General features: G+C 43.4%; 2 protein-coding genes across 2 annotated transcripts in view; one reads left to right on the top strand and one right to left on the bottom strand.

Moving 5' to 3' along the window:
* LOC137656205 (BTB/POZ domain-containing protein 1-like) overlaps positions 1 to 26,196 on the top strand; it is a 406,727-nt gene that overhangs the window by 318,979 nt on the left and 61,552 nt on the right. The gene's annotated exons all lie outside the window — the stretch shown is intronic.
* LOC137645972 (protein MTO1 homolog, mitochondrial-like) overlaps positions 1 to 26,196 on the bottom strand; it is an 88,839-nt gene that overhangs the window by 23,785 nt on the left and 38,858 nt on the right. Inside the window, exon 7 of the mRNA XM_068379054.1 lies at positions 3,526 to 3,744. Coding sequence (XP_068235155.1) covers positions 3,526 to 3,744 — 219 coding nt within the window. The remainder of the gene's footprint in view (positions 1 to 3,525; positions 3,745 to 26,196) is intronic.

Raw genomic sequence — 26,196 nt, 5'->3', positions numbered from 1 at the left:
CCCCTTAGTTCTACAACTTCGTGGTGGATAGAATTGATAAATTGTTGTCTCTGATCCAGAAAAAGGCTAGTAATTCTGGTTCTCATTTGGTCCTTAAGCCTTCTATAATGCAAAGACTCATCAGTTGCCTCATCTTGTCTTATATTTCAATTTGATTTTCAGTCTTGGCCCCATCATTGATAAAACTACACGTATTAAAGGTAGTGTCTTAATTCTTTGGGGGGATAAGGATCCCTAATCACCCTTTGACCAAAAATGCAATGTCATTCCTAGTCAAAAATTTGTTCACAGTTCACAAAAAATTAGACCCATACCTAATCAAAGGCTAAATCATGAAGGTACGTGAGATTAGGAATGCAGCTACAGTATTGCCTGTAAGTTTTGTCTATATATTTCTTTGGAAAGAGTTTTTCCAGCAGCTCAATAATGTACCAGGTCAGTTTTCACTAAATATCTTAAGAGATGTGACTCGGCACCACTGAAACAGTGTTATTTTGGGGTTACTTCAAACTCCTGTTTTTTTTTCTTTTTTTTATTTCTTGATGAATTTCTTTCATTTAAAAACAATTAGAAAAATAATCTTATATTGTAAATGTAGTACATGGGAAAGTGTCATATCACTTTTTCTTTGTTTGATATGTTCTATTTCATCAAAGTATAGGAATCACTTACAATGGTGGCAATATTTCATATGGAAGTTTTATGTTTTTTTTCAAAAAGATTTTAGCCTATAAAATTCCCTATTTTTTCATGTTTGAAAACGGTCAATAGTGAAAAAAGTTGTTTGAAATTTTCTCAGAAAATTTCAAGTTTCAAGATTAGAGGCTTCAAATTTCTTATTGTAGAGATTGGTTAATTATCCTTTATTTCCTCAGCATATTTTAGCCTTTCAAAGATGGCTGAATACATTTTAAGTAGAAAAGGCATGCCTATTCTAAAAATTGATGGTTTCTTATTCATGAAAGTCAAACAAGATGATACCAAAATATACTGGAACTGCAATAAGTTTGCATCATATGGCAAAAGTGGCGCAATTAAAGTTTCTCGTGAACATAATCATTCTGTGATGTCGAGAATGATGAAGTGCGTAGATTTATGAACAAAGTAAATAATGATGCTAAAGAAACCTTTGATTCTCTCCATTAAGACATTTCTACTGCTACCTAGTAATTAAGTGTAAGTGCCATGCAAGCTTTACCAGCAATAAGCTCTATGAAAAGAACTATGCACAATGTAAGACAATAGGACAGAGCATGCTTAGCTAATACTACTCATAGAAGGGAAATTGTTTTCACTATTGAGCAAACTAAAATTAATAAAGGGGAACAATTTTTGCTATATTATTCAGACCCTTACAATGCTAAGATAGTGTACTTATTTTTTCCACTGGAAATAATTTGAGTATACTTGGGAACAGTGAACATTTACAAGAGGATGGGGAATTTCAAACAGTACCTCACCTATTTGAACAATAATACAGTACATGGTGTGAAGAATAAAGGGATTTTGACGAAGGAAAAATCTATTTCTGGGCGACACAGGTGCTCCTTATAGCACCATTTCCAAGATATAAATACTGCTAAATATACCAGAGAAAAAATTGCATGGAATGCCAGGAATATACCCAGCTCACTCACCCTTATAGGGTGTCGGTAAAATAACTGGGGCATGTTGAAACCACTACCAGAGGTCCCTTACCAATTAGTCTTCTCCTTCCTCAACATCCCCCGTTACTACGAGGTGCCGTTCTCTACAGCTACTGCCCCCCCCCCCACCACCACCACCACTACCACTACCCATGCTTCTCCCATCATTCCTACTAGCACCCCAACCTTGGGCCAGCCTAGGGTGAGGAAAAAAGGGGGAGTGGGTTCACTGGGTGACACAGGTCCCTCGCCCAGAAATAAATTTTTCCTTCGTCAAAATCCCTTTTCTGGGCTCAACCTGTGTCACTCCGTGAAATAGTAACAGAGAATTGGTCCCATAAGCTTGGAAATGCACAAAAAGTTAAGGAACTGAATTAAGAATAGAATAATTCAATTGAGTGTTTTACTAATAATCCTTAACCCTTTTACCCCCAGGCTATTTGAAACTTTCCAACCCTTAACCCCCAGGTTTTTTTTTTTTTTAAGCACATTTTGCAATATATATATTTTAAATTGCTCTAACAGCCTTAATTTTCATCATAGAGAGGTCAGGTTGGTCTCATTCTTTTGGAAAATGCCTGAAGTTTGTCAAAGTTATCAAAGATATGCAAAAAAAAATGTAAATAGCAGTTTTTTTGCAAGGACGTACCAGTACATCCATGGGGGTAAAGGGATGAGTTTTGTGAAACGTACTAGTATGTCCATTGGGGGTAAAAGGGTTAATATACCAATCTCTTAATTACAACCCAAATGAAGGTCAAGGTGAAGGTAGGGGGAATAGGCAAGGCAGGTGTCACCCTGCTCCTTATTAGGAGACAAGGCACTAAGAGGAAAAAAATATATATGAAGATAGGACCCTGTTATAATGGTTCTGTTATATCTGGAGGAACCACTATATCTTTTTAATTCTTCAAAATTCATGTGACGAAAATAATTGACTGATGTTGCTACTGCTCGGATATCATGGGAATGTGGGACAGATTCCGGATTGGTTCGTTTAATAAAATAAAGAATCTATTGTCTGATTCCTTTCAGGGAAATGGTTCCTCCATCCTCTCTAATAAACAAAGGGCCTGAAGACTTTTTAAGAAGTTCTATTCAAATAGTCTTCCAGAGTATTAACTGGGCAGAGATAGATCCTGTGGAAGTGAGACAATCTTCCATGGGGACCATCTATTCTGTGGATCCTCATTCTTTTCTAAGAATTTTCTATCAGGAGAGAATAAAATTCCACCAGAAGGAAATCAATATGATTTGGTTCTCTAGATAATGCTGAGAGTTCAGAATAATAAAATAATAATAATAGTACCATGCCCCTTTCAATCAGCAATCTTACAGCAGCCAGGTCATCTAGGGTGAGAAGGTTTATGATCTCATGTTTTCCCACAATTTGTAAGTTTTAAGAAAAAGAGCTTCTACTAAAGAAGTTTGTCATGGGAATAGGCTTCACTAACTGGTTTCCCTACGAAAGATGGACACCATAATCTACTAGAACAAAGCAATGCTCTTAACTACCATAATTCAAAAGCTATTATCTACTTCAATTTCTTTCTCACAAACAAATGTCTTTCATCAAAGTCCTCCTTCCCTCCTCTTTTATTGGATACAGATACATTTTTCTGAAAGTAAAGCCTCAAACTGATGGTGGACAAAAGAGTGAGGATTACACCACACTTATGAGGTACCGTATAACTGGAAAATTGTCACTTAGGCTAATTTCTAAAAAGTGTCCATTCAAAAGTAAGAATAAAATCTTAAAAAATAGCAATGGTTTGCATTTAAGAACAAATTAATAAAAAGATTTATTCAAATACCTCTAAATTTTAAGAAATTGGCATAAATAAATTTCAAAAGCAGAATAAACTACAAAATTTATTACCTGTAATAATCCAAATCATGAGGAATTTCTAGTGCATAATCTCGACGAACTGCTTCAACATCATCACTTTGTGCAGCCACTGGTATAGCATAAAGAGCTTCAATCTTCAACCTTTCTTCTAGTATTCGGTTGCCAACGAATGGTTTATAAATAGGATCAACATGTGCCAACTCTTCAACAGACACATTAAGGTTATAGATGCCCATAATTTCAAGTGCACTGAAGATGAAAGATGAAATAGTTAATAAAATTATACTACCGATAATCGTAGTAATTACAGTGCAATATTCTTGCAAATTTCACAAACTGCCTTTCATTTAATGATAAACTATCAACACTTTTGGGTTTGGAACTGAGGTTTTCTGTACAATGCCATACAATAGTTATATAAATAAAAAACTTAGCCAATAGTGTAATGAAACACCTGATCTGGTACAAAACTTAACAGAAAGAGAAGTAAAGAGAGAATAAAAAGGCATGAAAAGAAGCCAAACATCAGAAGATGACCCAAAAATTCATCTAATAATAGATGGAGGAGATTTTATAATAGTAAAACTCGCTGAACTTTACACAGAATATCTACAAGAATGCACCATACCAACAGCTTGGATAAAATTTTACCATTATACTAATATACCAGAAGGGAGACACTAAAAACCTGAAAAATTATATTTTAATTATAAAATAAATTTTTGAATATACTTACCCGGTGAATATATAGCTGCAACTCTGTTGCTCGACAGACAAACTGTACAGAAAAAACTTGCCAGCGATCGCTATACAGGTTGCGGGTGTGCCCAACAGCGCCATCTGTCGACCAGATACCCAGCTCTTATGTAAAAAAAGACTCAATTTTCTCCTCGTCCCACTGCGTCTCTATTGGGGAGGAAGGGAGGGTCATTTAATTTATATATTCACCGGGTAAGTATATTCAAAAATTTATTTTATAATTAAAATATCATTTTTAAATATTTAACTTAGCCGGTGAATATATAGCTGATTCACACCCAGGATGGTGGGTAGAGACCAGTAATATATGTTTACATTTTATGAGCTAAGAGTTTTTTATTTCATTTTAGAAGTTATCAAAATAACAAAAACAAAATAAATAGGTACCTGGTAAGGAAGTCGACTTGAACAATTACTGTACTCTGCTTTTTAAGTACGTCTTCCTTACGGAGCCTCGCGATCCTCTTAGGATGCTGATCGACCCATAGGAGCTGAAGTATCAAGGGTTGCAACCCATACAACAGGACCTCATCAAACCCCTAATCTAGGCGCTCTCAAGAAATTACTTTGACCACCCGCCAAATCAACCAGGATGCGAAAGGCTTCTTAGCCTTCCGGACAACCCATAAAAACATTAAAAACATTTCAAGAGAAAGATTAAAAGGGTATGGAATTAGGGAATTGTAGTGGTTGAGCCCTTACCCACTACTGCACTCGCTGCTACGAATGGTCCCAGTGTGTAGCAGTCCTCGTAAAGAGACTGGACATCCTTTAGATAAAAAGACGCGAACACTGACTTGCTTCTCCAATAGGTTGCGTCCATTATACTTCGCAGAGATCTATTTTGCTTAAAGGCCACGGAAGTTGCAACAGCTCTAACTTCGTGCGTCTTCACCTTAAGCAAAGCTTGGTCTTCCTCACTCAGATGTGAATGAGCTTCTCGTATTAACAGTCTGATAAAGTAGGATAAAGCATTCTTTGACATAGGCAAAGATGGTTTCTTAACTGAACACCATAAAGCTTCAGATTGGCCTCGTAAAGGTTTAGTGCGCTTTAAATAGAACTTAAGAGCTCTCACAGGGCATAAGACTCTTTCTAGTTCATTGCCTACAATCTCCGATAAGCTGGGAATATCGAACGATTTAGGCCAAGGTCGAGAAGGCAGCTCATTTTTGGCAAGAAAACCAAGTTGTAGCGAACATGTGGCTTTTTCTGACGAAAATCCGATGTTCTTGCTGAAGGCATGAATCTCACTGACTCTTTTAGCTGAGGCTAAGCATACCAGGAAAAGTGTCTTTAGAGTGAGATCTTTCAGGGAGGCTGATTGTAGCGGCTCAAACCTGTCTGACATGAGGAATCTTAGTACCACGTCTAAATTCCAACCAGGTGTAACCAAACGACGCTCCTTAGTGGTCTCAAAAGACTTAAGGAGGTCTTGAAGATCTTTATTGTTGGAAAGATCTAAGCCTCTATGCCAGAAGACCGATGCCAACATGCTTCTGTAGCCCTTGATAGTGGGAGCTGAAAGGGATTGTCCTTTTCTCAGGTATAAGAGAAAGTCAGCTATTTGAGCTACAGAGGTACTGGTCGAGGATACAGAGACTGACTTGCACCAGTCTCGGAAGACTTCCCACTTTGATTGGTAGACTCTAATGGTGGATGCTCTCCTTGCTCTAGCAATCGCACTGGCTGCCTCCTTCGAAAAGCCTCTAGCTCTCGAGAGTCTTTCGATAGTCTGAAGGCAGTCAGACGAAGAGCGAGGAGGCTTTGGTGTACCTTCTTTACGTGTGGCTGACGTAGAAGGTCCACCCTTAGAGGAAGAATTCTGGGAACGTCTACTAGCCATCGAAGTACCTCGGTGAACCATTCTCTCGCGGGCCAGAGGGGAGCAACTAGCGTCAACCTTGTCCCTTCGTGAGAGGCAAACTTCTGCAGTACCTTGTTGACAATCTTGAACGGTGGGAATACGTAGAGATCTAGATGTGACCAATCTAGGAGAAAAGCATCTATATGTATTGCTGCTGGGTCCGGGACTGGGGAGCAATAGATTGGAAGCCTCTTGGTCAGCGAGGTTGCAAAGAGATCTATGGTTGGTTGGCCCCAAGTGGCCCAAAGTCTCTTGCACACATCCTTGTGGAGGGTCCATTCTGTTGGAATTACTTGCCCTTTCCGACTGAGACAATCTGCTATGACATTCAAGTTGCCTTGGATGAACCTTGTTACTAGTGAGATGTCTTGACCTTTTGACCAGATGAGCAGGTCCCTTGCGATCTTGTACAACGTTAGTGAGTGGGTCCCTCCTAGCTTGGAGATGTACGCCAAGGCAGTGGTGTTGTCTGAGTTCACTTCCACCACTTTGCCTCGAAGGAGAGACTTGAAGCTTTTCAAGGCCAGATGTACTGCCAACAGCTCCTTGCAGTTGATATGCATGTTCCTCTGACTCGAGTTCCACAGTCCTGAGCATTCCCGACCGTCTAATGTCGCGCCCCAGCCCACGTCCGATGCGTCCGAGAAGAGAACGTGGTTGGGAGTCTGAACAGCCAGGGGAAGACCCTCTCTTAAGTTGATATTGTCCTTCCACCAAGTCAGACAAGACTTCATCTTTTCGGAAATTGGGATCGAGACCGCTTCTAGCGTCTTGTCCTTTTTCCAGTGAAAAGCTAGATGGTATTGAAGCGGACGGAGGTGTAGTCTTCCTAATGACACAAATTGTTCCAGGGATGATAGCGTCCCTACCAGACTCATCCACAGCCTGACTGAGCAGCGTTCCTTCTTCAGCATGTTCTGGATGAATAACAGGGCTTGACTTATTCTGGGGGCCGACGGAAAACCCCGAAAAGCTAGACTGTGAATCTCCATCCCTAAATACACAATAGTTTGGGATGGGACCAGTTGCGACTTTTCCAAATTGACTAGGAGTCCCAATTCCTTGGTCAGATCTAGAGTCCACTTGAGATCCTTCAGACAGCGACGACTGGAAGAGGCTCTGAGAAGCCAGTCGTCCAAATAAAGGGAGGCTCGGATGTCCGATAAATGGAGGAATTTGGCTATATTCCTCATCAGCCTCGTAAACACGAGAGGAGCTGTGCTTAGGCCAAAGCACAGGGCCCGAAACTGGTAGACCACCTTTTCGAAAACGAATCTCAGAAAAGGTTGGGAGTCTGAGTGGATGGGGACGTGGAAGTAGGCGTCCCTTAGGTCTAGGGAGACCATCCAGTCTTCCCTTCTGACCGCTGCTAAGACTGACTTTGTGGTCTCCATGGAGAACTTCGTCTTTGTGACAAAGACATTCAGAGTACTGACGTCTAGCACCGGCCTCCACCCTCCTGTCTTCTTTGACACCAAGAAGAGGCGGTTGTAGAATCCCGGTGATTGAAGGTCCGAGACTTTGACCACCGCTCCCTTCTCTAGCAAAAGAGACACTTCCAGTTTCAGGGCTTGTCTCTTTTCTTCCTCTCTGTACCTGGGAGAGAGATCGATGGGAGACGTTGCTAGAGGGGGTTTTCGTACAAAAGGGATCTTGTACCCCTCTCTGAGCAACTTCACAGATTGAGCATCTGCGCCTCTCTTCTCCCAGGCTTGCCAGAAGTTCTTGAGTCTGGCTCCCACTGCTGTCGAAGTTGCGGGCAGTCAGACTCTGCCCTTAGAGGACTTGGATCCTTTCCTCTTCCCTCGCTTCCCTTCGGCACGAGCACCTCCTCTGCTGGAGGCTCTGCCACGAAAGGGCGGAATAAAGCGAGACGCTGGAGTGTCCATCCTCGGTCTAGCTGACAATGTGGGCAAAGGGGGAGCTTTGCGAGCTGAGGACGCAACAAGATCGTGAGTGTCCTTCTGCACTAGCGAAACGGCTATTTCCTTTATCAGGACTTCTGGAAATAGGCACTTAGAAAGAGGAGCAAAGAGAAGCTCAGATCTCTGGCACGGTGTAACTCCAGCAGAAAGGAATGAGCAGAGAGATTCTCGCTTTTTTAGGACTCCGGACACAAATGAGGCAGCAAGCTCATTGGACCCATCACGGACGGCCTTGTCCATGCAGGACATAATGAGCAAAGAAGTCTCTTTATCTGTAGAAGAGATCTTCCTGCTTAGGGCTCCTAGGCACCAGTCTAAGAAGTTAAAGACTTCAAAAGCCCTAAAGATTCCTTTCATAAGGTGGTCCAGGTCCGATGATGACCAACAAATCTTTGAGCGTCTCATGGCAAGGCGGCGGGGAGAGTCTACAAGACTTGAGAAGTCGCCCTGGGCAGAGGCAGGAACTCCAAAGCCGAGAACTTCTCCCGTGGCATACCAGACGCTCGATCTAGAAGAGAGTCTAGCAGGGGGAAAAGCAAAGAGAAGCTCAGATCTCTGGCACGGTGTAACTCCAGCAGAAAGGAATGAGCAGAGAGATTCTCGCTTTTTTAGGACTCCGGACACAAATGAGGCAGCAAGCTCATTGGACCCATCACGGACGGCCTTGTCCATGCAGGACATAATGAGCAAAGAAGTCTCTTTATCTGTAGAAGAGATCTTCCTGCTTAGGGCTCCTAGGCACCAGTCTAAGAAGTTAAAGACTTCAAAAGCCCTAAAGATTCCTTTCATAAGGTGGTCCAGGTCCGATGATGACCAACAAATCTTTGAGCGTCTCATGGCAAGGCGGCGGGGAGAGTCTACAAGACTTGAGAAGTCGCCCTGGGCAGAGGCAGGAACTCCAAAGCCGAGAACTTCTCCCGTGGCATACCAGACGCTCGATCTAGAAGAGAGTCTAGCAGGGGGAAAAGCAAATGCTGTCTTCCCTAAACTCTTCTTGGACTCTAACCAGTCTCCTATCACCCGCAAAGCTCTCTTGGACGAGCGTGCGAGGACGAGTCTAGTAAAGGCAGGTGCGGTAGAAGGCATGCCTAAAACAAACTCTGAAGGCGGAGAACGAGGAGCCACAGAAACAAACTGGTCAGGAAACAGCTCTTTGAAAATAGCCAAAACTTTTCTAAAGTCATAAGAGGGTTGAGTAGACTTAGGCTCGTCCAGTTCTGATTGTTGTTCATCTTGATGTGCAGCAACATCATCATCAGAAAGTTCCTCATCCGAAAACTGATGAGGAAACGGCAACGGAGTGGGTAACGGCTGGTTCGCTGAGTCCGGTCGCACTGGTGCATGCATGACTGAGCCGGACGCAATGTCATGGACCTGCTGCACAGTCTGTGAGCTGTCCACAACCATGGTAGCGCGAGGACGCACAGCGTCTACCCGAGACTGTCTAGACTGACTGGGTTGCGCAGTGGAAACCACACTGGGTTGCGGAGGTTGACGCACCGCATCAAAACAAGTCAACTCTGATGGTTGTTGAACATCCAGAACGTCAACAACAACTTCCGTGCGTCGCTTAACGTCAACATGCGGCTGGCAGCCCACACTGGAACGCATCGGTGGAGGAACTCCCTCAACTGGTGTACGTGAGAAGGTTACCTCAGCGTCAACAGGACGCACAACCGATCGCTTGGAAGGTTGTAGGCTAGGTACTGCACTCGCTGCTGGTACTGCAGCAACCTTCTCCGCATGAAAGTCCTGCATCAGAGACGTAAGCTTTGACTGCATGTCTTGCAGCAAAGCCCATTTAGGGTCTACGGGAGCAGGTGCGGCGACAGATGGTGTTAGGGTCTGAAGCGGTACCGCTTTGCCTCTCTTAGGCGGTGAGCAGTCATCAGATGACGGCAACGAGTCCGAACTGACCCAGTGGCTACAACCGGGACGTTGGACTTGTCCTGAAGGGACCGATTTACGTTTTAAAGGCCGTGAGACCTTGGTCCAAAGTTTCTTGCGAGAAACACCTTCAGACGACGAGGTATAAATGGACTCTCTCGTCTTACGTAGGTAGGGGCGATCTTGGGGAGATACGCCCGATACCATGGAGGGAACGTCTGTTCGCTGATTAAAGCCTCTCGAACCCATGCGTCGTACGACATTGCTTCTCCCCTGGACTTGGGAGCTTGCAAGAGGTCCCGGACTAGGAGGACTACAGGCACGAACAGACGAACCCTCAAGCGCAACACTGTTCACAACACTATCACTTGGCACTTTAGCACTTCCCACTGCACTTTGGCACTTAAGCTCCTTAACATCCGCCATGAGCTGATTGCGGTCACTTGCAAGGGACTCAACTCTCTCACCCAGAGCCTGGATGGCACGCATCATGTCAGCCATCGATGGTTCCTGAGTGCTAGGAGGGGGGTTAGGAACAACCACTACAGGGGAAGGAATAGGTTGTGGGGCATGAGGAGAGGATACATCAATAGACCGAGAAGAACTTCTCCTAACTCTATCTCTCTCTAGCCTGCGTGTGTACTTTTCAAATTCGATAAAATCGAATTCCGAAAGGCCCACGCACTCCTCACACCGATCTTCCAATTGACAGGTTTTACCCCGACAATTGGAACAAACAGTGTGAGGGTCGATAGAAGCCTTCGGAAGACGCCTAGAACAGTCCCTAGCATTGCATTTCCTAAATTTGGGAACTTGTGAAGGGTCAGCCATTTTGAATTGGTCAAGGGAAAATTCCAAAAACGATCTAAGTCATCAACAATGAATCCGTTACAAAAAAGAGTTCAAGGATTTGTTTGAAGAAAAACCCTGCACAGCGAAAGCTCAAAACCAGAATATAGTACTTCACCAATAAGATGTGAAAAAAAACTCCAGTTTAGCAACAGCGAGTAAAGTACGTCTTGTCGACACCTCGACAGAGAGAAAATTGAGTCTTTGTTTACATAAGAGCTGGGTATCTGGTCGACAGATGGCGCTGTTGGGCACACCCGCAACCTGTATAGCGATCGCTGGCGAGTTTTTTCTGTACAGTTTGTCTGTCGAGCAACAAAGTTGCAGCTATATATTCACCGGCTAAGTTAAATATTTAAAAATTACTGCCCAATAAGTTTGCTCTCAGTAATATACAAAATATTTACAAAGACCATATTAGGCCTAATAGGAAGACAGCTAAACTTTGCTCACCCAAGAGATCAGGAAGGCTTTAGAAGTGGGTATTTAACAACTGATCATATCCATGTAATTAACCAGTTAATGAAAATATCAACTGAGTATGACAAATCACTATGTATGGCATTTATAGACAATGAGAAAGCTTTTGATTCTGTCAAAACTTCAGCAGTAATAAAAGCCCTTCTAAGACAAGGCATATATGAATCTAGTAGAACACTTTGACCATTCTCTTCGATGGTATAAAATCAAAATCTCCATTTTCATTATATTTAAGAGTAGCAGCAAACAAACAGATTTAGTTTTGCTTATATCATTGTCTTCTTGTTTATATGTACATTACTTCTTTGTTATGATTATGGTAGAATAAGCATAAAATGAATGCTTGGCCATGTACTATGCCACGTTGATTGGTAAAACTAGACAGGAAACAGGAAGAGAATTATGGGAATACCAATGCTGTGGTAAGTTGTAAAGTTTGCGTTTTTATAAAACACCTATGGGCCCAAGTGCTTTGATGAGCATAAAAATTATGCAGAACATAATACAGTATAGTACTGTACATAAAAAGTATTGACTGGGTAAGTTGCCGTTCGCCTTGGCCCTAGAGTTATTCCCGTTTGTGAATAAATACATAGAATATGTTAGTGATCAGTGATTTTAACTAGATCCCTATCCTTATTTTAAGTTTTACAAAATGGTATCAAGAACTAAATTGAATTATTAAGTAAACTTCTTTTGTTGTCTTATAGAGTTTTTTAGATTCATGAATTTGAGGCAATCGAAATATTTGCATGTCTCAAATGGTTTACAAATATATATATATATATACATACATACATACATACATACATACATACATACATATACATATACATATATATATATATATATATATATATATATATATATATATATATATATATATATATATATATATATATATATATATACTGTATATATATTTGGGCTCAAGCCATGGCGTCCTGATGGAAGGTTCCTTTTTGGTAGCTTCCTTGGGTAAATAACTACTAAGATATTCCCAGAGAATTTAACCACAGGTTATCACAGAATTCTAACTTCTGGAGCGAGTATCCTAAAGGTTTCCCTTTAAGACATCGTATATCAACAGGGGACGCATGTATTAACGCGCCACATAGCTATCTACACCCAGAACAGAGATAATGCTTCGGTGTGTAAAGTCGGAGAATAGCTGGGAGCCGTTCCATAGCTAATCTCATTCGTGGCTACTTTTGGTACTCGAGACGTAAACAAACGGGCGCCATTGCTTTAATGACGTCACGTTCGTCTTCATCCTTTGTTCAGTAGCTCGCCCTACTTAGACGGATTTTCCCTGTGCTTTACTTATCGCTTTGCATCTCCATTATGTCGCTACCTTCGGCCTCGCCTTCTTCTGGAAAGTTGAGTACAAGGTTCCAGTATTGTTTAGTTAAGCTCTGACCGTAAAGTATATATTACTTTCCGAGATATTTGCTGTTTTGTGGCAGAGCTGTGCCTCTACCGGACCCGCCATTTTATGGCGTCGTTGTTGTTATGCATGCCTTATTTAGTTAGCCACAACAACGCTTCCGGCCTCATTTACTAATCGATAACATTAGTTTATTTAGTCTTCATAGCTAGGAACTTTTATATCGTGTTTTGACGCTTTTTATCGGTCATCGATTAACCTCATACCAGTCGGCTACTATAGCCCCCAGGCCAGAGTGCCTATATATCAGTGTTCATGCATGATTTTATTAGTGATCCTAGGCTAAGTTATGAAGATAGTGGCATTATTTTACAATACTTTCGACTGTGATGCAAGTGTTTTTCGCCTTCAGGGACCATATAGGGGATAGGTTAGTTAGTGTCCCTTCCTAACCTAACCTACTTGTAGGACCCCTATATGCTTCCTTCATCCCCCTGCCCTTGGCATTCCCTCTGTTTAGCCTTGATTCCCTTACTAAGTAAAGGGATCAAGCGCCTAACGGAGTATATTATCGCCTCTCAGTCCCCCCTAAGGGAATGAACCCCCCTTAGGGTTGCGTCTGAGAGTGAGGAACGGCTAGCCCTTCCTCTATGGCTAGGACTAGTCTATGACTGTCCTGCGATAGCGATATGTCTTCTATCCTTCCTAGTTCAGGGCTCTTAGCCCTGCTCTAGGTTAGGTTTTGGAAGGGTTATTCTGTTCCCTGCTGAAACTGTACCCATGCACCGTTTAAGCCAGGCTGCCTTATCTTAGGTTAGGGAGTGTCCTCCCTTTCCCTAGTGGCCGCTCTGGTACAGAACCCCTTCCATGGAAGACTCTTCTCTTCTCCCCTCCCCACCTATCTCTTGTATAGCCTAGCCTACACTTAGGTTAGTCTATACCCATCTGTCCCCTGTCCTACAACTCCTCCTCAGGGTGGAGTGATAGGGCTACCTTGAGCTTCTATGTGCAGTCCACTCTGGTACATATACCCTTCATAGTGTCCTATGGGGTTAGCCACTGGATGTGTTCTGTATGTAGAGGTCTCCCCCTCTTTGGGTGTCCCCTAGCCCTCCCTTGGGCTACCCTAGCTCCCGGTCCTCTGAGACCTCTGCTTCTGGGTGATAGAGCCAGCCTCTATCATGGGTACACCCTCTCAGGGGGGGATGTCTGGGAGTCCATGACTGGACTTCTTACATCCCTCCCCCTGTCTCTTTCACTATCCGGGTGCCGGTCCCTTGCCGCCTCCACTGTCGGCGATACCCACCTCCTACCTTGGTGACTCTCCCCTTACCCTCATGGCCGCCAGCCCCCCGTGTGCCGGGGGACTGCCGACTGCCGCCGGCTTCCTGCCGATGGCTCTCCTCCTTCCTCATAGCTTCGCCGTCCGCCTGCCGGTCGGCCACCGGAGTTCCGGCATCCACTGCCGGCAACCTGGTTCCGCTATAACCATCCTTGTCCCTGTCACCAATCCGGCATCCTCCGACTGCCGGAGCCGCCGCTCCTCTGCCGGCGTGCCGCCGTTGTGCCGGCGGCCGCCACCCTGGTATTACTCTTGACTTATATATTGTCTGTTCTAATGCCAGAAACTCTGCTGGAGCGGCCTCCGGCGTGCCGGAGGTTTGCCGGAACCCCCCGGAGGCGTCAAGACTACTTGCACCCCCTTTCACAAGCTATCATATGAATACTGATAGCCCTACACTGCAAACAGATGGCCTGTTTACGCTATTAGATCAGTACCTTGGTACTGTTCTATTGGTAATCATGCTGTCCCTTTGCATTCTTCAAAATTCCAGCATGCTGCGTGTATCTTAGCGCGGCTGGTTGCCGGAAGCAGTTACCCTAGGGGACCCGTTAGCCCCCTAATTTGGGACTGAGTGGCCTCGGTCCCGAACTTATCCTTGGCATTTTCCATGGAATTCCATTGCCCTATGGACTTCTAAGGAATACTATCCTGTGCCTTCGGCCATCTCGGATTATCCAAGGATAAAGCTTGCGGTAGCCAGCCGGGCGGGATGCATGGAGTATGTTTTCTTTACTATTTCAATCTCTGTGCATCACACCCTTTATCAAGTTAAAATTAATGATTAATGTTAACTTAGCTTAAGAGCCATTCTTATGACTCCCCCCATACTCATTTTCTCTTTCTTCAACAGGAGGAGCAGATGAAGTGTGACTTCGACTTCTGCGCTGTGAAACGCCCGCACTTCTACGGGCATACGGCTTGCAGGACTCACGCCCCTTGTGCTAACAAGAAAGGGGATTTGAAATTCTGGGACCCGCTGAACTGTACGGTCTGCCAGGCTCACATAGCTGATGGCTTCCATAACTCTCCCTCAGCGGAGGTCAGGGAAATTGCTCGAGAGAAGCTACGCAAATGGGTGCGTGGCTTCCAGAAGAATGCCACCGGACCGTACCTGGCCACTGAAGAATTGAGGTCACTTCTGTTCCCAAAGGCCTCCCCTGATTCTGTGGTGCCCAAGGATTTGATCCCCACTGTCCAAATTACGGTGGAACCTGATGTAGTCATGGCCCAGTCCATGCACGATTGCCGCCTAGATTCCGATGATGACAAACACATGTCGGATGTCTCGGAGGGTACGGAGAAGACCCTTATGGCTCAAGGAGCTGAAGATGATGAAGACCAGGTGGAATACGCCGAGTCGGAGCAAGAGGTCGCTCCTCCTTCCATCACCGCCCCTACTCCTACACCGACGGAAGTGTCTCTCCCGTCTACCTCCACGACCCCGGAACCCTTATCATCCACCCAGGAAATGCTCCGGTTGATTAAAGCCGTCATGGACGACAAGTTAAAGGAGAATCAGGAGTTCATCAGGTCCATGATAGGATCCAAAGAACCGAAGAAGATCTCGGTTAAGGATCTCCCCGCTTGCTCTCATGCCAACCCATGGAGGTATGCTGAGCATATGGTGATAGCGACCGGCAGAATCTTTGTCAGCGACAAGATCGGCTCGGTCCCCCTGGAAGATGTGGAATTCTTCCCAAATTTTGAGGCCTACCCGGACTGTTACGTCCGACTTCGCTCTGAACCTGCCTCTAAAGAAGAGACCGAACCGAAAGAAGAGATAGTGTTCGATCTCGCGAAGGCCCAGTCTATGCTAGCCAACACGTTCAAGAGTAGGGGTTTTACCTGCTCTAAGCTTCCGGCCCTGAGCAAGAAGCACCCTACCTACGTCGCACCTGAAGATGCAGTACTTCCATTCATGGAAAAGGCCTTCGCTGTGTGCCTTAAAGCTGTGGAAGAGGGGAAAGCCTGCCCTGCACTGGAGGAGTGCAGACCCTTCTCCATAGTTATTCCCCCTGACGCCCGACACTGGAAGGACATCCAGCATACTTTCGTCGTGGGAAAGCTAGATCCTGACGTCGCCGGACGTCAGTTTAATGAAGACCTCCCGAAGCTCAACGATCACCTCCTTCGTCGGGAACAAGATACGAAGGAGAGGCTCGCAGCATCCATGTCCCACCAAGTCCAACTTGAAATTATGGCCTGTGACACCAGAGTACCAGACCACTACATGGTACTTGCCAAATCCCATATGGCAACCCTGATGAAGGACTTGTTCCACTTCATGAAGGCTCGGAGAGCCTGTCGTGAATTCGTGTTCGCAGGTGCCACTGTGAAACACGAACCCCGGAGGCTGATTTCCTCCAACATCTGGGGCAAACACCTCTTTCCTTCTGACCTTGTGAAGGAGATCACTGACAAAGCCGCCACGGAGAATAGGAACCTTCTCCACAAATGGGGCATGTCAAAGAAGAGAAAACCCTCTCAGGACGACGGACCTCAACCTAAGAGGAAAGCCTCAAAACAGAAACCCCAGCAACGTCAACCAAGACGTCAGTTTCTGGGACCCGCTACCTCCCAAGTGGCAGCTCAGCCACAACAGACCTTTCAACTGGTCACCCAACCGGTATTGTCACAGTCACCGGTCTTCACCCCTGCTTTCGAGCAACAGACGACTACCTTTCGTCCCAAAGGTAGAGGCTCAAACAGAGGTGCAGGCAGAGATGTGTCTCGCCGTCCCTCCAGAGGCAGAGGAGGAAAGGGAGCTAGCGGCCGAGGCAGCAAGCCCTCGGGACACCAGAAGCAATGAAGTGCTTCCGGTGGGAGGAAGACTCCGCCAATTCCAGGATCGTTGGACCTTCGATCCCTGGGCACACAGCATCGTCAAGAAGGGTCTAGGCTGGAGTTGGACTCAACCACCCCCAACATTCCAGCAGTTCTTCCAACAATTAACCCCCCTTCTGGAAGAATATGTCCTAGATCTCTTGAACAAGAAGGTGATAAGGAAGGTAAAGTCCACCAGGTTCCAAGCAAGACTGTTTTGTGTCCCCAAGAAAGACTCCGACAAACTCAGAGTCATTCTGGACTTATCCCCCCTCAACAAGTTCATAGCGAACGACAAGTTCAAGATGCTGACTCTTCAACAAATAAGGACCCTTCTGCCTCGAGGTTCTTACACGGTCTCCATAGACCTGGCGGATGCCTACTGGCACGTTCCAATGAACCATCACGCTTCCTCCTACCTAGGATTTCGACTCCAAAGGAAAAGCTACGCCTTCAGGGCCATGCCCTTCGGCCTCAATGTGGCCCCTCGGATCTTCACAAAGCTGGCGGACGCCATAGTACAACAGCTCCGCCTCCGAAACGTCCAGGTGATGGCCTACCTCGACGACTAGCTAGTTTGGGCTCCATCGCCCGAGGATTGTGTAAAATCCTGCAGCAAAGTCACCCAGTACCTAGAACACCTGGGATTCAAGATAAACGAGAAGAAATCTCGCCTCTCTCCAGCTCAGAAGTTCCAGTGGTTAGGAATCCAATGGAACCTTCAGTCACACCGCCTTTCCATCCCCCAGAAGAAAAGGAAGGAAATAGCAGGGTCTGTCAAGCGACTACTGAAATCCAAACGGATCTCAAGACGCCAGCAGGAACGAGTTCTAGGCTCTCTACAGTTCGGCTCAGTAACAAACCCAGTGCTTCGTGCACAGCTAAAGGATGCCGTGGGAGTCTGGAGACGTTCTGCATCCATCGCTCGAAGAGACCTCAAGAGACGGCTCCCAAACAGACTTCGACTTCTCCTCAAGCTGTGGTCGGAAGCAAAGGCCCTGAAAAGGTCCATTCCTCTTCAACACCCACCTCCATCACTCAACATCCATACGGACGCTTCGCTGGAGGGTTGGGGAGGTCACTCCCACCAAAAACAGGCTCAAGGCACTTGGTCTCCCCTCTTCAAGACGTTCCACATCAACATCTTGGAGGCCATGGCGGTCCTTCTAACTCTGAAGAAACTATCCCCGCCTCCCTCGATCCACATTCGTCTAACCCTAGACAACTCGGTGGTAGTTCGATGTCTCAATCGCCAAGGCTCAAGATCGCCCCAGATAAATCAGGTGCTTCTCCCAATCTTCCGTCTGGCAGAGAAGAAGAAATGGCACCTGTCTGCAGTTCACCTGCAAGGATTCCGCAACGTGACAGCGGATGCTCTATCTCGAACAAACCCGATAGAGTCGGAATGGTCTCTAGACGCAAGATCATTCTCCTTCATCTCTCACCAAGTCCCAGAACTTCAGATAGATCTCTTCGCAACGAGCGACAACAATCAACTTCCTCGGTATGTGGCCCCGTACGAGGACCCCAAGGCAGAAGCAGTGGATGCCATGTCACTGGACTGGAACAGATGGTCCAAGATCTACCTGTTCCCTCCCACCAACCTTCTGCTGAAAGTCCTCTCCAAGCTGAGAACCTTCAAAGGGACAGCGGCCCTAGTGGCTCCCAAGTGGCCCCGGAGCAACTGGTACCCCCCTGGTCCTGGAGCTGCAGCCCAAGCTGATCCCTCTCCCGGGCCCAGTTCTCTCCCAACAAGTACAGAAGTCGACTGTCTTCGCTTCATCATCGAAAATCAAGGACCTTCATCTCATGATTTTCTCTCCCTAGCCGCAAAGAAGAGGTTTGGGATCTCGAAGAAAAGTTTAGACTTCCTCGAGGAATACAAGACCGAATCCACAAGACGGCAATACGAATCATCCTGGAGAAAATGGGTCTCTTTCGTCAAGACAAAAAATCCTAAAGAAATCACAATTGATTTCTGCATGTCCTTCTTCATTCACCTTCATGGACAAGGATTAGCAGCCAATACGATTTCAACCTGCAAATCGGCCTTGACCAGACCAATTCTGTATGCCTTCCAAATTGATCTGTCCAGCGACATCTTCAATAAACTACCGAAAGCATGTGCTCGTCTACGCCCAGCACCCCCACCGAAACCGTTCTCCTGGTCATTAGACAAGGTGCTCCATTTCGCCTCCAACTTGGATAATGATTCATGCCCTCTCAAGGATCTGACTCAGAAAGTTATATTTCTCTTTGCTCTTGCCTCAGGAGCCCGAGTCAGCGAAATAGTGGCATTATCGAGAGAAGAGGGTCACATCCTGTTTACTGATACAGGAGACATTACCCTCTCCCCTGATCCGACGTTTCTCGCCAAAAATGAATTACCCACCAAAAGATGGGGCCCCTGGAGAATATGCCCCCTGAAGGAAGATGTCTCTTTATGCCCAGTAGAGAGCCTCAAGGTCTATCTTCGCAGAACTTCGAACTTTGGTGGAGGCCAACTCTTCAAAGGAGAAACATCGGGCAGCGACCTGTCACTGAAACAATTAAGAGCGAAAATCACCTACTTCATTCGCAGAGCGGATCCTGACAGTACACCCGCCGATCATGATCCTAGGAAAGTTGCATCATCTCTGAATTTCTTTCAGAGTATGGACTTTGAAAGCCTTAAAAGCTTCACAGGCTGGAAGTCCTCGCGCGTTTTCTTTAAACATTATGCGAAACAAGTGCACGAAGTCAAACATTTTGTGGTAGCCGCAGGTAGTGTTATGAAACCTGCACCTAACTCTGCATAGAACAGTGAGTTACTTGGGACTCTAACTCTTCGGGTGCCTATGTTGACCCTCGAGCGATACATAGTGATGTCGAAAACACTTAGTGCTTTTATAACTGTTCTTATCCCAGGTGAAATGTCATAGTTGTCACACAAGTGCCGTATGCCCTGAGCATGATGTGTTTTAATCAAAGGACTAACGTTCCTCGAGAACGAGTGCCTACTAATAAATTTGAAATTCCTTTTCAGATTCAAGAGCAAGTCTTTATTACTATGTACATTATAATTACTGTAAATGAACTTTACTTATTGCTGCAATTCATTTAATTTCTGCATTTGTGAAATAAAATTTCTATTTTATTACCTGTGCGTCTCAATCAGCTCCTACTTACTATGAAATACATGCCTGTCATAGTTTTATTATCCTCTTTTTCCTTATGGTTCATGGAGAAATTAAGATACTAACCTTTAATTTATATTCACTCTGACTATGTAATATTCCAACACGAATACTTACTCTTCATACCTGGAGATGAAACCAACCTTCTCAGCACACAGTGTCCAACCACCACTGGTCTGCTTTCCAGAATGTTCCTATACGAATGCCAACCATTCAGCTTCGTCTCCAAGTTCTTCAGGTTCTTCTATCAGGGTGAATAGCCCTTCAATACCACTTTGACGTCGGCATGGCCCGTGGGAACTTCACTGCCAAGGGGGGCAGGAAGATTCTTCCCTACGGTCCTTTACTAAGATTACTATGCTATTTGTCAAAGCCCTTGGCACTTACTAATAGGGGAAAAATCTACCACGATACATTGATTCTCTGGTATTCTTCCATCAGGACGCCCATGGCTTGAGCCCAAAAAAACGGATTTTGAGCGAAGCGAAAAATCTATTTTTGGGTGAGATAGCCATGGCGTCCTGATGGACCCTCCCTGCTACTTCGTCCAGTTTTTAGGTCCCACCCTGCTCTGCTGTATCATGGTGATCGGCAAGCAACTGGCTTCAGGATGAAGACGGACGTGACGTCATTAAAGCAATGGCGCCCGTTTGTTTACGTCTCAAGTACCAAAAGTAGCCACGAATGAGATTAGCTATGGAACGGCTCCCAGCTATTCTCCGACTTTACACACCGAAGCATTATCTCTGTTCGGGGTGTAGATAGCTATGTGGCGCGTTAATACATGCGTCCCCTGTTGATATACGATGTCTTAAAGGGAAACCTTTAGGATACTCGCTCCAGAAGTTAGAATTCTGTGATAACCTGTGGTTAAATTCTCTGGGAATATCTTAGTAGTTATTTACCCAAGGAAGCTACCAAAAAGGAAACTTCCATCAGGACGCCATGGCTATCTCACCCAAAAATAGATATTGAGCGAATATATATATATATATATATATATATATATATATATATATATATATATATATATATATATATATATATATATATATATATATATATATATATATATATATATATATATATATATACACATATAAATATATATATATATAATATATATATATATATATATATATATATATATATTATATATATATATATATATATATATATATATATATATATATATACACATATAAATATATATATATATATATATATATATATATATATATATATATATATATATATATATATATATATATATATATATATATATATACAGTGATACCTCTGGATACGAAAGTTTCTGCTTACGAAAAATTCAGGATGCGAAAAGTGATTCGAAGATTTTTATGCCCCAGGATACGGATAAAATTTCAGGATACGAAAACCTTACGAGATCCCAACTCTTCGCCGAGAGTAATTTTAAAAAGCGCGCGCCGCCTGACTTTGAACTTGGGTAGACTCACTTACAGCCTCCCGCTCACCATTGGTTATCTCTCTACTCAGACGCTAGCTGACGCCATAAGATCCTGCTTTTCCTATTGGTCGGCAACTATCCCAGCTTGCCTACGCACTGGCGTTCATCTCTCTCTCTCTCTTTTCGTTCCGACCCGCGGTATCGTTAACAGACATTGTGTGCTTTCGCTTGTTTGACTTAGTGTTAATATACAGTATATTCGTACGCCACGTGTTATCGTTAATAAACATTCGTTACTGTGCACTGTACTGTATTGGTGTTTACTATACATAGACTGTATATAACGTTACGTAGTGTATTATATTACGTTTGCCTAACACATTTTAGAAATGTGTTGAAAAGTAGGCAGAAACAAGCTTCAATGGATAGTTTCTTATTAAAGAGGCCAGCGGTATTAGTAGGCCAAGACGAAGGTGAAAGTGAAGAAAAGAAACAGAACAGAGGAAGGGATGAAGAATTAGAAGGTGAGAGTAAAGAAAAGAAACAGAAAAAAGAAAGTGATGAAGAAGTAGAAGAGATTTAGAAAATAAGAAAAACGTAAAGTTATAAAAAAGCAAAAAAAAAAATTCAATTTTAAGTTTTATGTTACCGTTAAGTGTTAAAGTAATTTTTTCTTTCATTTTATAGTTTTCCATACGTAATGTTAAGTGTTAATTATTTCTTCCATTTTTTTATTTCGTAAAGTTTAAGTGTTAATGTGTTAAGTATGTAAATTACTGTACGTAGTCTGTCACTTGTTATGTAGTGTATTATATTACGTTTGCCTAACGCATTTTAGAAATGTGTTGAAAAGTAGGCCGAAACAAGCTTCAATGGATAGTTTCTTATTAAAGAGGCCAGCGGTATTAGTAGGCCAAGACGAAGGTGAAAGTGAAGAAAAGAAACAGAAAAGAGGAAGGGATGAAGAATTAGAAGGTGAAAGTAAAGAAAAGAAACAGAAAAAAGAAAGTGATGAAGAAGTAGAAGAGATTTAGAAAATAAGAAAAACGTAAAGTTATGAAAAAGCAACCAAAAAAAAAAAAAATTCAATTTTAAGTTTTATGTTACCGTTAAGTGTTAAAGTAATTTTTTCTTTCATTTTATAGTTTTCCATACGTAATGTTAAGTGTTAATTATTTCTTCCATTTTTTTATTTCGTAAAGTTTAAGTGTTAATGTGTTAAGTGTGTAAATTACTGTACGTAGTCTGTCACTTGTTACGTTTTCTGCCTTATGCCATCCTCCTCTGCCGCGACTTCGCTATCGGACATCGTCTCAATCAAAAGGTAAGTTTCAACTTTTTTGTTACACTAATTAACTGTAACCTTTTTTTCAGAGTGTACTGGTATCAATCATTAATTTAGGTGTACGTACAGGTAACAATACACCTTCACTGATCTAAATGCTTTACGTACATACAGTACCGTAACTTTTATACAGTAGTAAAGAAAACGGACCGTTTTCTTTGGGCTTGGGGGGATAACTTGGCTATAACTACATTATTGAATAATCTCATAGTGGTTTCTGGAATGGATTAGGTTGTTTTTAACGGTTGTGTTAATTATTGAATGATAGAAATGGCTGCATTGCATGTTTATTACTACAGTTTAGCGTGTTTATGAAAGAAAGGGTGACTTTTTATAAGGCTTGGAACGGATTAGGCTATTTACATGTAAAACGCGACTCAGGATACGAAAATATCAGGATACGAAACCGCATCCTGAACGGATTAATTTCGTATCCTGAGGCATCACTGTATATATATTATATATATATATATATATATATATATATATATATATATATATATATATATATATATATATATATATATATATATATATAAATATATATATATATATATATATATATATATATATATATATATATATATATATATATATATATATATATATATATATATATATATATATACACATATAAATATATATATATATATATATATATATATATATATATATATATATATATATATATATATATATACACATATAAATATATATATATATATATATATACACATATAAATATATATATATATATATATATATATATATATATATATATATATATATATATATATATATAAATATATATATATATATATATATATATAAATATATATATATATATATATATATATATATATATATATATATATATATATACACATATAAATATATATATATATATATATATATATATATATATATATATATATATATATATATATATATATATATATATATATATATCACAAATTTTAAGTAATTTGTATTTTTCCTAACAATACTTACCGAAGAAACACTTTATAGGAGATTACTGGTAACTCCTCTCCGACGACCAGATTTTTACGTAGTTTCCCCCTACTTCCATGTTCTATACTGTCCTGAATAACGGGAAATAACATGACCTGGGGGCATTGCCCAGGCAGGTCGCCCGTCTTTGAGAAGCTCTCCCCAGTATGTTTTATGTAATGAACAAAACCACGAGGTCAGCGGGGCACTGCGGGGACGGTTGGGGGGGCCCTAAACCTAAAGTGTTTCTTCGGTAAGTATTGTTAGGAAAAATACAAATTACTTAAAATTTGTGATTTGTTCCGACACAGAGACTTACCTTGAAACACTTTATAGGAGACTTACACCTTAGGAGGGGGGAGTGCCCTTTAGCCCTGACCCCGATGGACAGTAGGGAAAACTACGTAAAAGACTCATTAAGTGTGATATAACACTTACCCTTCTGCAATATCTTCGTTGTGCTTGACATGGCGAATTTTTGTCTTGTGTAATGAGCGATATTTCTTGATGACGACTGACGGTACGAGAAAGTTAGAAAAGGGGGGAAAATAGAACTCGGCTCCTTGTGTCTAGATACTTTATGTTTCGCGATTGAGCCTGGGCTTGAGCCGTCAAACCGAATGCAGGGCTGAGATGACCGGCCCGATAGAAAACCCGTCTAGAGACTTTCTCGTACAGTCCTTGAGATAATGTGCGGTGAAGGTCGACTGGTTGGACCAAGTTCCCGCTCGAAGAACCTGCGCTACTGACATGTTCTTTTCGAACGTTAGAGAGGTGCTAATGCCCCGAACATCGTGAGCTCTGGGTTTCCTCGGTGTAGGAAGACCTTGTTTTAAGTAGGCTTGCGTGATCACTTTCCTGAGCCAGAACGAAACCGTATTTTTGGATATGTTTTTCTTTATTTTTCCCCATGAGACGAAGAGATTCTTGATAGACGGGCGGAGGTTTGCCGTTCTCTTAAAGTATTTCCTAATAGTCCTGACCGGGCATAATTTTAGGTCCTCCGGGTTTCCTTTATTCGGGATTGCCGGAATCGAAAAACTCTCAAACCTCGGATCCCACACCGAGGGGTTCTGAGTCTTGGCGACGAAGGATGTGACAAACTTAAAGGTTACTTCCTTCCATCCCCTAGTGTGTTCCACCTCGAATGACAGTCCGTGTAGCTAGCCCACCCTCTTAGCCGAGGCTAATGCTAGCAAGAAGACCGCCTTGAGCGTGAGATTCTTGTCATCGATGTCCTTTAAGGGCTCGAATGGTGGTTTCCGTAACATATCTAGGACTCGCGCTAAGTCCCAACTCGGGATTCTAGGGACGGAAGGGGGGCATGATTGTTCGAACGCTCTGATAAGCATGGAGATATACCTGGAGGAGCCGAGATCTATGCCCTTGAGAAGAAAGACTTGACCCAGGGCCGCCCGAACTCCCTTGATCGCTGGAACTGACATGTCTAACTTGTCCCTGAGATAAACCATGACGTCGGCTATCACGGGCACTGACGCTTCCAAGGGCTCTAACTTCTTGTCCCTGCACCACTTCACGAATACCGCCCACTTAGACTGGTAGACGGCTGTGGAGGATTTCCTCCGGTATAGCGACATCCTCCTGGCTGTCTTGCCGGAGTACCCTTGCTTCTTCAGGAGCCGCTGGATAATCTCCAGGCGTGAAGACGAAGGGCTTGCGGGTTTCTGTGAAACCGCTGAAAGTGAGGTTGTTTTAATAGGTCTGACCTGCCGGGTAGAGGCCAAGGAGGTAGGACGGTGAGGTTCCTTAGGTCCGCGAACCATTCTCTCTCCAGCCACCAAGGCGCTACCAAAGTCATCCTTAGGTTGGTTGCTGCCCTTACTCTGTTGAGGACCTGCCTTATCATGGAGAAGGGGGGGAAGGCGTACACGTCCAGTCCGTCCCACTTGTGCTGAAAGGCGTCTTTCATTGCCGCCTTCGGATCTGGGACGGGAGAACAAAATACGGGGAGTTGCGCGTTCAACCTTGTTGCAAACAGATCCATTACCGGAGATCCCTACATCTGTATAATGTAGCTTGCCACTTGTGGGTGTAGGGACCATTCTGCTGCTACCACTTGCCCCACTCTGCTGAGGCCGTCTGCTAGGACGTTGTTCTTCCCTGGGATGAACCTTGCCGTCAGGATGACGTCCTTCTGTTCCGCCCATTTTAGGATTTGAAGGGCCAGTTCGCACAACTCTTTTGATCTCAGTCCCCCCTCCTTCTTCACGTAAGCCACCACCGTTGCATTGTCTGACATTAGGGCCACTGAACGCCCTCTCATGTCCTCCTCGAAGTGGTTGCAGGCTTCTTGGACCGCTCTCATTTCCAGGATATTTATGTGTAGGGATTTCTCCCCCTCTGACCACGCCCCCTTTGCTGTCTTTTCCCGGAGATGGGCTCCCCACCCGTCCTTCG

Source organism: Palaemon carinicauda, chromosome 1 (assembly GCF_036898095.1).
Source record: "Palaemon carinicauda isolate YSFRI2023 chromosome 1, ASM3689809v2, whole genome shotgun sequence".
Classification (NCBI taxonomy): Eukaryota; Metazoa; Arthropoda; class Malacostraca; order Decapoda; family Palaemonidae; genus Palaemon; species Palaemon carinicauda.
The sequence above is the reverse complement of the archived record's forward strand: the minus strand, read 5'-3'. Positions and strand labels throughout refer to the sequence as shown.